Consider the following 12,988-nt stretch of genomic DNA (forward strand, 5'->3'; position numbering starts at 1 on the left):
AACCAAAAAAGCTAGCTATTATAAATGACATTGCAGTTTTACTTAATTTGAGAAGCAAACAGCAAGTAAAGCTTGTTCTAATAAAAAACACATTAGCTAAACTAAATAGAATTGTTACGTTTTAGCTGCTGTTTGCCAGGTGAAAATTACTGCGGCTACATTCTATTTAATTTGTTCAAAATGAAATGCTAACTCCAAGTTGCAAAACAACAACAAAAAAAAAAAAATGCACACATACACACACAAAAATTGGTAAGTAGCTAACAACCAAAGCTAACAATACAATCAAATAGGTTACTCGGTTATTAATTATGTTTACAGTTTGTCTTGAGCTGGCTAACAAGCTGAGGAAAAACAACCTGCCGTTCAGGTTAAAATGAACTGTGGCTATTTACTGTGAAATATGTTCAAACACAATAAATACAACATAGCTTCATCCTTAAGGTAATCACACATCTGTGCTGAGACGTAGCGTTATGATGGTACTGCTCCGATCTTACCCAACCATTAGCCCCAGAAGTCCTGTTGTATTGTCGTTACCTGACAGTATGAAGCTCCTTGAGGCAACTGTGGTTGTGATTTGGCGCAATATAAATAAAACTGAAAAGTCAGCAGATTCTCGGGATTTAAATTATCCTTATGTTCAGTATACACAAACATCTTTAACATGCTGGTTCAGATGCTTATCCCAGTGAAAATGCCTTTTTACTGTTAGTTTTAAATCAAAATGAAAGTTTAAACCAAGTATGACACATATGAACATCAAAAAAATAAATAAAGACAAGCGAATGATTCAGTTGAATATATGCTCCAGTGAGACATTAAGGTTCACTAAAACTATCGACGAATAAACAGTTCATATGTCAGCAGTGCTGAAAACATGTAGGAGCAGAACTTCAGATCCTGCAGTGTGTGAAACAGGGAAGGATGTTTCAGACCTAAGGGGTAAACTTTACATTTGTGATGATCCTGTTTGTGATTACAGGAGCTGCCCAAGGATTCAGACCTCAGCACCACCCAGTGACAAAGACAGATCATCTTATATGTTCACTTTTTGTAATAACTGATGAAAAAAGTACAAACACTCCCCCCCCCCCCCCCCCGGTTTGGATCTTTAGCCATCAGAATTGTTGTCTTAAGGCCAAGAAAGATGCCAAGCAGATTTATTTTACCAAGTGGATCATCATGGCCTTGCCATATTGGTCCATTTGATTGACCTTGATTATAATTATGTATTTATTTTATTTTGCTACAAACGGGACAGACATGACTGGGGGATAGGACAGGGAGAAAGAATGAAAGAAAGAGAGGGAGAGAAAGAAAACCAGAGGGGAGAAGAGACGGTGAGAAGGGGGGGAAGAAAGAAAAAAAAAAAAAAAAAAACACCTGGATCACCTGTATGGAGAAAAAAAACAGAAGAGAAAGCAAACAACAAAGAGCAACATAATAAAAAAACAGCACCATCACAATAAACTAGCTAGCAGTAGATAACAGTAGATACTAAATAATAAACGATATTGTGCAGCACGCAAGATAGACAGCGCACAATGTGCTTTGAGGCAGCAGCCAAGAAAGCTGTAGTCCGCGTCTGTGAATACCCGTGTGTACACCTGTGTGCATACCTGTGTGGATCAGCATGCTTGCATTCCAAAGGTTTCTCCATGTAACGATCTGCTAGGGAGTGTGGGGGGGCCACAGCCCCGTCCTCCAGGGTATGAAGCAGGTATGGAGGAGATCCAAGCCCCCGACATCCAGAGGCCCCAGAGTACGAGGACCCGAGGAGGACCACCAAAGGGGGGGGGGGAACCGTGCCACCCTCCTGGGAAGAGCTGAGTAGAGCCCCAAAGGAGAGGTCACCCAGCAGCTACGGAGCAGAGGTCAGAGGGGGTTGCAGTGGCGTGCCCGCGGGCTCTGCCGGCAGCCAGCTGTGCCAGAGAGGACCGAGCTTCAGGCCCAGAGGCCGGAGGTCTGAGGGCACCCCACCCCCCGGAAGGAGCCCAGCCGGGCCACAGACCCTAGGCCCCGCCAATCGACACAGACGAACAGGCGCACGCGGACACAAACGTGCATTCCCACCCCATATGCACCACCAAATACTCGACACTCACCCAACGTGTAGACAGACACAAATAGACACTGCACAGACAGTCTCACTCCCCAAACATACTCTATATCCCAGGTCCAGGTACCCCCGCCCTCAGAGGGGCAAACCGCACCTAGACCCAGGAGATGTAACCCTTCTCTCTGGGGTGGAGGCAAGCGGACCAAAAGAACAAACACTTAAGTACCACATGATGTGCTGTCAGCGAAAGCTGCAGCTGTTTTCCTGATAAAGTCAAAGACAAAAAGCCAAAGGGATTAATCATCCATATAACTGTGTCACTGTATATCAGCAGAAACATGAATTCAGTTTGGTGTTTCAGTAAACTACTGATCTCAGACCTGCACAGATTCTGCTTTTAACACTGAGTGTACTCAGCTGCATGAAGAGCACATGAGATAAAACCAGATGGAAGGTCAAACATCTTCACTTGTATGTTGAACTAAAAACGTCTGATCTGGAATTCTTTCACACTGCTTTGCTAATTGTCAGCTGTGTGTCAGGCTAGGACCCAAATGTAGGACTCAGAGACGGAAAACGTACAGCAGCAGCTTTATTGCTGGAGAAACAAGCTAAAAGTAAAATACATGAACACTAAAGAAATAAAAGGCGATCTAGAACTACAATCATACACAGACTAGACCTGACCTGACAACTAACACGGAGAACACGACACCAAACAGAGGGACACTGAGGACTTAAATACAGGCAGGATAACGATGAGGCTGGGGAACAGCTGAGAAGACAGCTGTTCCCCAGCCTCATCCTCTGACATAACAAGACAAAGAGGAAGCAAAACTGAATACAGTGAGTGCAGGACAAGGACTATCAAAATAAGACAGGAAGCACGACGAAGACGTAGATGAAGACACACAAGCTTAACACTGAGAACAGGGGAGAAACTAGCACAGGGACATTACTGTGTGGAGAGACGGAGAGGCAGCATGAAACACGCAGACACGAGAAACACAGGGAAGACACAGAGACAGACACTAGCCGCTAGAAACGTTTCAGCATTGTCTGGCAGAAATGAAGGCGAAAATCTTCATTTTATCTCATTTTTCTTACTTTTATGTGTTTCAATGGTGTGCTCCTTTTGATGTTTAGGTTATTTATCTATCCTTGTCAGAGTCGGGGGGGGGAGCCTATCCCAGCCCTCTCAGGGTGAGAGGCAGGGTACACCCTGGACAGGTTGCCAGTCTGTCCCAGGGCTATGGTATGGCTTGATTGTGTATGTGACAAATACAATTTCAATGGGAATTTGATTTGAGGTGTAGCAGCTTTACTATGAGCTCCTCTCAAATAGCTTAACTCCTGGCCTCTGCCTAACTAAGGGAGAGACTAGCCGCCCTTCAGTGAAAGCTAATTTCTGCTGCTTGTATCAATGATCTCAACTACCCAAGCTCACGATCCTACGTGAGGGTGGGGACTTTGATCGACTCGTAAACTGACAGCTTTGCTTTTACATTTAGCTCTCTCTTCACCACTACAGAAGGTCGCAGCATCTGCATCACTGCAACCATGGCCCCAGTCTGCCTGTCAATCTCCTACTCCCTTTACTCATGAACATGATCCCAGATACTTAAACTCCTCCAGCAACTTATCTGTGTGTGCACTCCATGCTCCGGGCTAAGGGGCATGGCCTTCAGACCTGGAGGTGCTAATTCTCATTCCCACCACTTCACACTTGGCCACTCACTGGTGTGAGCTGGAGGCTACCACCTGATGACACCAACAACATCATCTGCAAAAGCAGAGATGATTATGAAGCCACCAAATTCCGTCGTCACTTGGTTATGCATAGAAAGTATGTCCAGAACCATTATGAACAAAACTGGAGGCAAAGTTCTTCCAAAAAAGGAACTTTCCACATGTGAGGGAACGTGTTCTGAAGAAGCTGGCTCTACCTTTTTTATTTCATTTTTATAGCTTTTATTTTCATTTAAGTTTTCTAATATTCGTTTAGTTTGTTTAAAAGTAGGTTTTCTTTACAGGTATTTTGTTTTGAATTAAATTCATGAAATCCGCCCGACGACGCCTGACTGTTCTGACGTCACTCCACTTCCTGTCTCCACCCATTTGCAGCCATGATGGTAGGTTTCTCTGTCTCTTCTGTTTTTCTTGTGTTGTCTGCTCGGTGAGCTCGAGAGGTTCCACCGGCTGTTGTGTTGTGTTTGCGTTTGTGTTACGGTCGGTGTGCAACTAAACAAACAACCCTGTGCTCTTTGTCTTCGCAGCAGGAAGGGTTGGACGACGGACCCGACTTCCTCTCCGAGGAGGACCGGGGAGTGAGTGCTGTCCGTCTGCCTGTCTGTTTGTTCACCTTGTGTCTTTTCACCTGTGTGCCTGTGTGTTGGAGTTTGACGCTCTTCTGTGTTTGATTCAGCTAAATCAGCTGGGTAGCATTAGCTCGCTCATTTTTCTAGGGAAGTTAGCTGTCCAGGCTAACTTTAGCTTATTGCTAATGGGCAGTTAGCCTGTCAGCTGTGGTCAGACTGGTTCTCCAAGCCGCGAGTACAGATGATGACCCGGCTGCAGTCTTTGGGCTTAACCGAGAGCTAACGAGGCTAACGGTTACAGTGAAAGTTTAAATGGCAGCTAACGAACCACTGACTTAGTGAAGTTCATGTTGATGGTACGTGCTGCTAGCGCTGCTGTTTTACCATCAGCTGTCACATGACTGAAACGCTGCTCCGATTCTAATTGGATAATCCCTGTTATTCTCAACGAAGCTCGACGAGGGCAATTCAGTCCAAAATTCCACAATGTTGGATAAAGGTGTCCATGTTTCTGTAATTCTAGGAAACACGGCACGGCTTTCATCATCACAGGGACCAGCAATCTAAAATCCAGACAGATGGACAAACAAAACCCCAAAGTCAACCTTAAATATAGTTTACTCAGTGCTCTTGACCTGACTTGGTAACCGAGCACTTTGCTTGTGGTTCAGGTTGAACTACCACTGCTGTCCCCCGAATCTAAATATTATCTTGTAAATAATTGAGGTGCTTTGTGTTCCATCTTTTCTTTCATCCTGACGTGTGTACAGAGCTGAAAGTACCCAGATGTCCAAAATACACATCCAGAGGTTTATTGTTGCTGCTTGTTGAGTAAAGAGCTGTGGTTTTATGGTAATATCGTTTAGTAAAGCTGGAAAATAATTTTTACAGGTTGTTTTACTCTGAAGCACATGTATACAGTTACATACACTAAATGATATTATAGAAGTCTTTTACAGAAGTGTCTGATTCATGTATCAGTCACAGCTTGATTTATAGATTTATTCCTAAGAACATGGTGTGCATGCAGGCTTTTCAGTATATTGTGCTTTATGGACTTTAGAAAGAGGAAATTCAGGATCCCCTCTGAAAGATGGGACAAAGTAAAATGAGTCTTGAACCTGGCCTCAGTCAACAGACGATTTCTGTTGTACAAGAACAAACAAAAAGCAAGAAAAGTTGTGAATTTACTCCCATCTGAGCACCTTCAGTATATTTATGATGTAGCTGTTCTGTGAGGGCAGTAAGGTTCACACAGTCAGGAGATCCAAGTGTCTCAGACCTACATTCTGGTTTGTGGATAAGAAATAGAAGAGAGATATATTATTAAGACACTGGTGTTATAGCTGGACTTCTATACTGTGTACTTGTGGTCCTTGTTAAAACCGTGGCAGCTGTCACACCTGTCAGAAAGGTGTGTGCTGTAGTTTTTGTAGCTCGAGTGTGTGATACTTGTCACTGTCTAATTATGTCATTCATTTATTGTTGCCAAGTGAAATTGAGGTGTCAGTCCAATAGCACACGATCGGATGGATGTGCAGTTACATGTTCTTTAATGCAGTGTCCCAGGACGTTTGTTGAACTGGGATGTATTTTTTGTTCCTTCTCCATATGAGGCCTCTTTTTCACGCTGCATAGTTGTTGTTGTTTTTCTTTAGTGATTCCGTTTCTTTACTTTAAACTGGGCCTCGATGCTGCGCCTCGGTTCATTGGTTTTAGCTCTTGCCCCTTTTGGGTGAGACTACTTTTCAAACATCTGGTAGGTAGATCCTCTCTGCTCCAGCTGTGTGCTGAGACCATGGCATATGCATGCAAAGTAATCAGTAGAACTAACTTCTGAACAAACAAAGTTCTGTACTGTGACACAGTACGATGTAGGTGAAGAGTACACTGTAACTGACAGCTGGCTTTCGTTGTGTGTCTGTACTGCTCACTGCGTTGTTGGACACACGGTCTCTGTCCTCCTGCAGCCACGTGCAGTCAACGTGGACCTTCAAACAGACGCCATGCTGCAGGTTGACATCTCTGATGCCCTGAGTGAGCGAGACAAGGTCAAATTTACCGTTCACACCAAGGTGAGACTGACTGCTGTCAGATACGCTGACAGACCTGAACTTCGATAACACGTAACAGACCTGAACCTGCACACTGCTGATGTGCTTCCTTTTTGCACAGAGCACGCTTCCCAACTTTAAGCAGAACGAGTTCTCGGTGGTCCGACAGCATGAAGAGTTCATCTGGCTGCATGACTCCTTTGTGGAAAATGAAGAATACGCAGGATACATCGTAAGAGCAGCATGCACAGAGGACTTCACTTCACCCATAGTCACCATTCTAAGACGTAGAATAACGTTAAGCTAAGTCGTCACTTTAAATAAGCCCACGTTTTATCCTGTGTCTCATTAATGAGATGTAGAAAGACAGCTTTAGTCTTGAGCCATTACACACACACACACACACACACACACACACACACACACACACACACACACACACACACTCTTTTGGGGGAGGTTCTTGTGTTTTGGGGTTTTTATGGTCAAGCCACTTGACCTTAACCTCTATCGAGCATTCAAGTATAAAAAGGCACCACAATTACACAGAAACAGAGACACACACACTGAAACACACTCACTTATAGGCTGGCACTTCCAGAGCCTGGACTTTCAAATTAAGATAAGACAAGCTAAGATAACCTTTATTAGTCCCACATGTGGGAAATTTGTTTTGTTACAGTGCAAAGTTAAGAAAAAACATACTGTAGTAGGATTAGATAATAAGAATATGAATAAGATACTGCACACAATAGAATAAATATATATACAACAGAATAAAATACAATATTGTCAGAAAAGGAGGATTGCTGAGTATTGCTGAAATAATTGAAGCAGTGTGGCAGCATCTGGACATACAGCGAAACAGAAACATCCAGAAAAGAACAGGAATGCCTTCAAGTTGCCCAGAGAGCTATTCCTGACGGCTACTTAAAGGAAGGAACGTTTGCCTAAGACATTCCAGGCTGTGTTGAATAAAGGCCGTCATACCAAGCTTGTTGAATTGCACAGGCTGTTTTTTTTCTTATTTATTATATTTTAATTTCTGTTTCCACGTGTTCGAATCGCTCTGCTTGCTTCCAATATTTCTATCAGAATATAAATAAATGAGGCTCAAGTTTGAAAAGAACAAGTAAACAGACACAGGCAAGACGCACAATAGTTCTTACCCAAGAAAGGTTTCTATTTGTAGGCAGAGCAAAAGAGAAAAGGCCCAGGACGTTAGTAAGAGGGTTCCTAGTCTTAACCTGCCAAATTCTCTTAAATTTAGTTATCTGACAGTGACAGATTTAACATCTGCCTGTACAAGTATCTGAACGACATATTTCAGTATCTGGAAACTGATGGACCAGCTTACATCACCACTAGCAAAAGAGCAGACAGGCACGTGCAACCGAGTTATCAAACCTGCATCAGAGGCCAGAAAGAGTGTGAGCTGGCTTCAGTGTAGAGCCGTATGCGTGTTGTTGTTGCAGATCCCCCCAGCACCTCCAAGACCAGACTTTGATGCATCCAGAGAGAAGCTGCAGAAGCTGGGCGAGGGCGAGGGATCCATGACTAAAGAGGAGTTCACAAAGATGAAGCAGGAGCTCGAGGCGTGAGTGAGCACAGACAGCAGTTGTTGTCCCCATAGTTGTTTGACGTGCTGGATTAATCACCACATCGCCCCTTTTTGTGTTGTTGCACAGAGAGTACCTTGCCATCTTTAAGAAAACCGTAGCCATGCATGAGGTCTTCTTATGTCGTGTGGCGGCTCATCCTGTGCTCAGGAAAGACCTCAATTTCCATGTCTTCCTGGAGTATAACCAGGATGTAAGTATCACACCGGATTCATTTCATTTTTAGGATTTCTGAGCAGCTCGAAGAGCCAGTCGTCAGTCAGCACAGGACCTCGTGGTGCTCCTAGGAATAACAAGCAGGTCGACAGAAAACGGAGGTGTTCTATACCTGCTAACTCTGTGTTGTTCATCTTTCTTTTCTTTTTCATGTCTTGTTGCCAAAAGCTGAGTGTACGAGGGAAGAACAAGAAGGAGAAACTGGAAGATTTCTTTAAAAATGTGGTGAAGTCGGCAGATGGTGTCTTGGTGGCTGGAGTCAAGGTGAAGACCCAGGAACTAGTTTCCACCTCAATCAAATGTGGTTTCCATGTTTTCTCTTTATTGATAGTTGCTGTTTTTGCGCCTGTAGGATGTGGATGATTTCTTTGAGCACGAGAAGACGTTTCTGTTGGAATATCACAACAGAGTCAAGGATGCTTCAGCCAAGTCTGACAGAATGATCCGGTCACACAAAAGTAAGAATCTTTTAAATCCGTTTTTCTTTTGTAAGTGATGTTTGTGTCTGTGGCATGAGCTGAAAGGTCAGGTTCAGGGCTTGTGTTAGAGTCTCGAGTAATTCATTGAACAGAGACTTGGAGTTTTATATAAAGGAAAACTGTGTGACGCTGATGTCCACGTATTTCTTTTCTGTTTAGATGCTGCTGATGACATCAACAGAATTGCCTCATCTCTCTACACATTAGGAACACAGGACTCCACAGACCTCTGCAAGTATGAACAAATGTTGTCTTTGAACTTGACCTGGAGCTGCCTTCATGTGATGATTTTTGCTAACACTTGTATTTGGTCCTGAGCAGAGCCAGGTTGTAAACATACCTGCATCACATCTGTCTTGTTCTTTTGTTCCCTTTTTCTTCCTTAAGGTTCTTCCTCAAAGTGTCAGAGTTGTTCGAGAAAACTCGGGTATGTCTGATCAAATTTGGAGTTTGCCTTGTTATCTTATTACCCCAGTAACTCTAATGTTGGGACCATGTTTGGGGGGTTTTTTAAACAGAAAATTGAAGCTCGCATTGCAGCAGATGAAGACCTGAAGCTGGCCGACCTGCTGAAATATTATTTGAGGGAGTCACAGGCTGCAAAGGTCTGATTGACAGTTGAAGTCACCAGTTAAAAAACTGGCTTTGTTAAATATTGCAGTTTATGTGATGATGTCTCCCCTCGCAGGATCTCTTGTACCGGAGGAGTCGGGCTTTGGTCGACTATGAGAACGCTAACAAGGCTCTAGATAAGGCTCGGGCCAAAAACAGAGATGTTCTGCAGGCTGAGACCAGTCAGCAGCTTTGCTGCCACAAGTTTGAGAAAATCTCAGAGTCTGCCAAGCAAGGTCATTTTTTGTTCTTCCTATGTCAGCGTACAGGTGAAGGAGTGTTGGATGTGTGTGCGGTCTGCTTTCACAGTGCATTCTTCTCCAAACAGAGCTCATAGACTTTAAGACAAGGCGAGTGGCAGCCTTCAGGAAGAACCTGGTGGAGCTGGCCGAGCTTGAGCTCAAACACGCCAAGGTACTGAGTATACAGAGAAACCAGCCGTTAAAAGAGCATTTCAGCTGTTCAGGAGTGTCTGATCTCATTATGTAGTGTAGGAGAGGAGCAGGCTGCCTTCTTAATTGAAAGGTTGGCTGGCCTCTCCAGTCTGCATCCTTGTAGTATTAAGCACTTCATAAGAACCAGTCCATTTACCTATTACCGTGTCTCACCTGCAGGGGAACCTCCAGCTGCTGCAGGGCTGTCTGGGCATCCTGAAAGGAAACACTTAACTGTTTGATACTGCATACATCCAGCTGGATGCCCCCTGGCTTCTGTCCCGCCCATTTCCAGCTGGACAATCCCGTCACATGGGTGAAACCTGCAAGGACAGAAAACCGACGCCAAGATAACTGGACCTGGAGACAAATAGAAAGAGTCTGAAATAAAAAAGACAGGAAGTCTGTTGTCATCATCACTAACAAGACAGTCTTTTTTTTGTTTTTGTTTAATGCCCTGAGTCCTGTTCATCATCTTCCTCTTTCTCAAGCAGCATAAGTATTGGTCCTACTGTTCTTTTGCCTGATTTGCAGCGCCTGTACTGGCCCTACTGAGCCACCATAACCAGCAGAGTAAGACTGCTCCCTCAGAGGTCCTAGTAAATTAGCTGTTTCTGTGGTTTCAGTCTGATTCTGCTATAACTGGATATGATTGGACATTCTGTACTTTTTGTAAATTTGTGAAGTTAAATAAACCAGATTCAGTCTAAAATTGTCACCTTTTCAAAACGTAAATAAAGATTTTAGGTCAAAAGAGAAACAAGTGAATGTGACTCCTAGGAGGGGATACTGACCCGGTCTGCTGCATCTGTACTCACGGGTCCAAGTTTGTCTCTGCTGGTGACCTTATTTAGTGCACAGCAGCATAACTTTAGCTCAACAAGCTTACTGCTTTAACCAGAGAAGGAAAAATCAGACAGTTGCTGATTGTATCGAACTGTATTACTGTTGGCTTCTATTGTGATGCATTGCACTCCTATTAGTGTGGGGGTTTTAATTTTTTTTGTGCTCTAAAAAACCCTCAGTCGACCACAGTGTCTGGTTAGTAGCTGTTCATTGAACTTCTATCAGTGTTTTAACGAACCTGGAAACAAGATTCATGTTTTGACTTTGTTTGAAAGTTTAAAGACTCAAAAACAGACAAAAGTAGTCAGTAAAAGACAAGTGTGTGTGTGCTGTTTTACTTTTGTGCCACACATGGCCTCACCTGTTGTTTTGCATTTTCTGCCTCTTCGGTTCTGTTTATTTTGGTGGCGCTTGTGTGTCCAGGGGGGATCTTAATGTGTATCGACTTCCTGTGGCGCTGCTACTGCTGTGTGACGGCGTTTTGAGTCCAGTTCTCTGTTCCTGTTAAAGTGTAAATTCACTATAGAAAAAACAAACACAAACTTGTACATGTTTGTATTAGTTGACTAATGAACGCTAACGATCTTCATCACTCATTGTAGATTCTTTGTTCACTTATCAGACGTTTGTCACTCTAATCGAAAGCGGAGCTTCTGTTTGCCTTAACGCTGATCGGTGGCTCCTCATGGGTCATTGAAAAGAAAAAGTTAAGTCACCAAATGAAAACAGTTTCTGTTCTTATCCCTATTTTTTAATGAACTGTATACGAATGTTTTTCAATCTTGTGTGACCAAAGCTGCTTCTGCTGATTCAAGAAGGAAACAAAAATAATAAAAGATGATTATGAAATTCACAACATTTTAGTTGTTTAAACTTCAGCAGGTCTGTAATCCACCCTGATCGTACTGAGACTCAATAAAACTTTACAGTTTTCTTACAAATAATCTCTGAACAATTTGTTTTTATTGGTTAGACATATTTGTATCCATCATAATATAAACGAAATAAATAGGGCGTGTCCCATTTTGACCTCGGGACTTCTATGCTCACGTGTATGGCGTTCCATGTATGCCCGTCTTGCACCCTCCTGCTGGATTGTCTGAGAGGTACCTTTGCACACCCTGCACCTGTCGTCTTACCTGGTGTGGCAGACCCCAGCCGGTATGGATCCTGTGCTGCCATGATCAGTGTCTCTGGCCTGTCTTTCAGTCCAGCTTTGTCCAGTCACTGGTAGGATTTCTGGAAGTCAGACACGTCTTAATGGGAAGAACAAGATCTGAGCAATCATCTGCACCCTGCCGATCATCAGGTACCCTGCTGGGAGAATAAGCTGGCCAAAGGAGGCGATAGAAGTCACTCACATCAAGACAAGAAGGCTCCTTACCATGCTTGGAGGGTTTCAACCCAAATCCAGCACCCTTACGCTAAGTGGACGGAAGTGGGCAGAATCCATGAAGCAGACCAATGAATACATCAGATTACTGCATTGACCTATTACTGTAGGTGAACATCTCAGGCAGCAGAAACCCAGGAAAGAGGGGAGCAAGAAGAGGAAGCAATACGGAAGGACAGGTCCCTGCACGACATGTACAGGCGCACCAGTGCATCCTCCTGTACATGTCGTCAGATAGATGAAGTGGTCGATATCAAGAAATCCTACTGGAGAAACCTGGACTGAAAGGCAGAACAGAGGCACTAATCATGGCAGATGCTGAATTTTTCAGATATGTTGAAACGAAAACAAATGTCTAGTCTGAATATTGGCCAAGCTAGTGCCAGCATAAGATTTAAAGCCTGTTACAAAAATCAAACTGAAATTTTATAAAAACAAATTAAATTCTTGGAGCTTCAACTTAATGAAAATAATGATCCAGTCAAATAAAACAATTTACTGCTTTTGAGAGCAGGCACCTAAAAACCCCGGCTCAAACAATCAAAATCCACCAGGGTCTATCTTGCCTGGTGAGGGACCAGACAAAAAGTAATTCAAAAGAGCCCTATCAGTAGAACAAAAAGGGAATAGTTCACCCTGCCCAGGATAGGGTTACCGCCCCATACTCCCGAAGCACCTCCCACAGGACACTCCGAGGGACACGGTCGAATGCCTTCTCCAAGTCCACAAACCACATGTAGACTGCACCAGCTTGTCATAGAAATCAGTGTTACATGAACTCAGCTGTTATTGCTTCAGCCCAATACAAGCCGAAAAATACAGACTTGGAATTTAGTCCAACTGCTGAACTTGCATTTGATAATTTTTCACTGAAACTCTTAATATGAGGTCCAAAGTCAAAGAGATTTGGTTGACAAAAACCAAAAGAAACTTATCAGAGCGATAGAAAGAACTT

General features: G+C 43.5%; 1 protein-coding gene across 1 annotated transcript; it reads left to right on the plus strand.

The window, feature by feature from the left end:
• The first annotated feature begins 4,103 nt into the window (after positions 1-4,103).
• snx6 (sorting nexin 6) lies at positions 4,104-11,584 on the plus strand. Its single transcript, XM_085257292.1, has 14 exons — positions 4,104-4,194; positions 4,339-4,389; positions 6,351-6,455; positions 6,556-6,666; positions 7,910-8,031; positions 8,123-8,246; positions 8,438-8,533; positions 8,622-8,727; positions 8,908-8,983; positions 9,136-9,175; positions 9,267-9,353; positions 9,437-9,596; positions 9,689-9,774; positions 9,975-11,584. Exons 1-14 carry the CDS (start codon positions 4,189-4,191, stop codon positions 10,026-10,028), a joined length of 1,224 nt encoding a protein of 407 aa, XP_085113418.1. The 5' UTR covers positions 4,104-4,188; the 3' UTR covers positions 10,029-11,584.
• Positions 11,585-12,988: the final 1,404 nt, after the last annotated feature.

This window comes from Mchenga conophoros, linkage group LG19, assembly GCF_057382185.1.
Source record: "Mchenga conophoros isolate Kocher_MC1m ecotype Shallow Benthic linkage group LG19, M_conophoros_male_GT1.1, whole genome shotgun sequence".
Lineage (NCBI taxonomy): Eukaryota > Metazoa > Chordata > Actinopteri > Cichliformes > Cichlidae > Mchenga > Mchenga conophoros.

What these genes read in the sequence shown, in the direction of transcription:
- snx6 (XM_085257292.1), top strand. An exon ending in AGTTGTTCGAGAAAACTCGG is followed by an intron (nt 9,176 to 9,266) that starts GTATGTCTGATC and finishes TTTTTTAAACAG; the next exon opens with AAAATTGAAGCTCGCATTGC. An exon ending in GGGAGTCACAGGCTGCAAAG is followed by an intron (nt 9,354 to 9,436) that starts GTCTGATTGACA and finishes CTCCCCTCGCAG; the next exon opens with GATCTCTTGTACCGGAGGAG.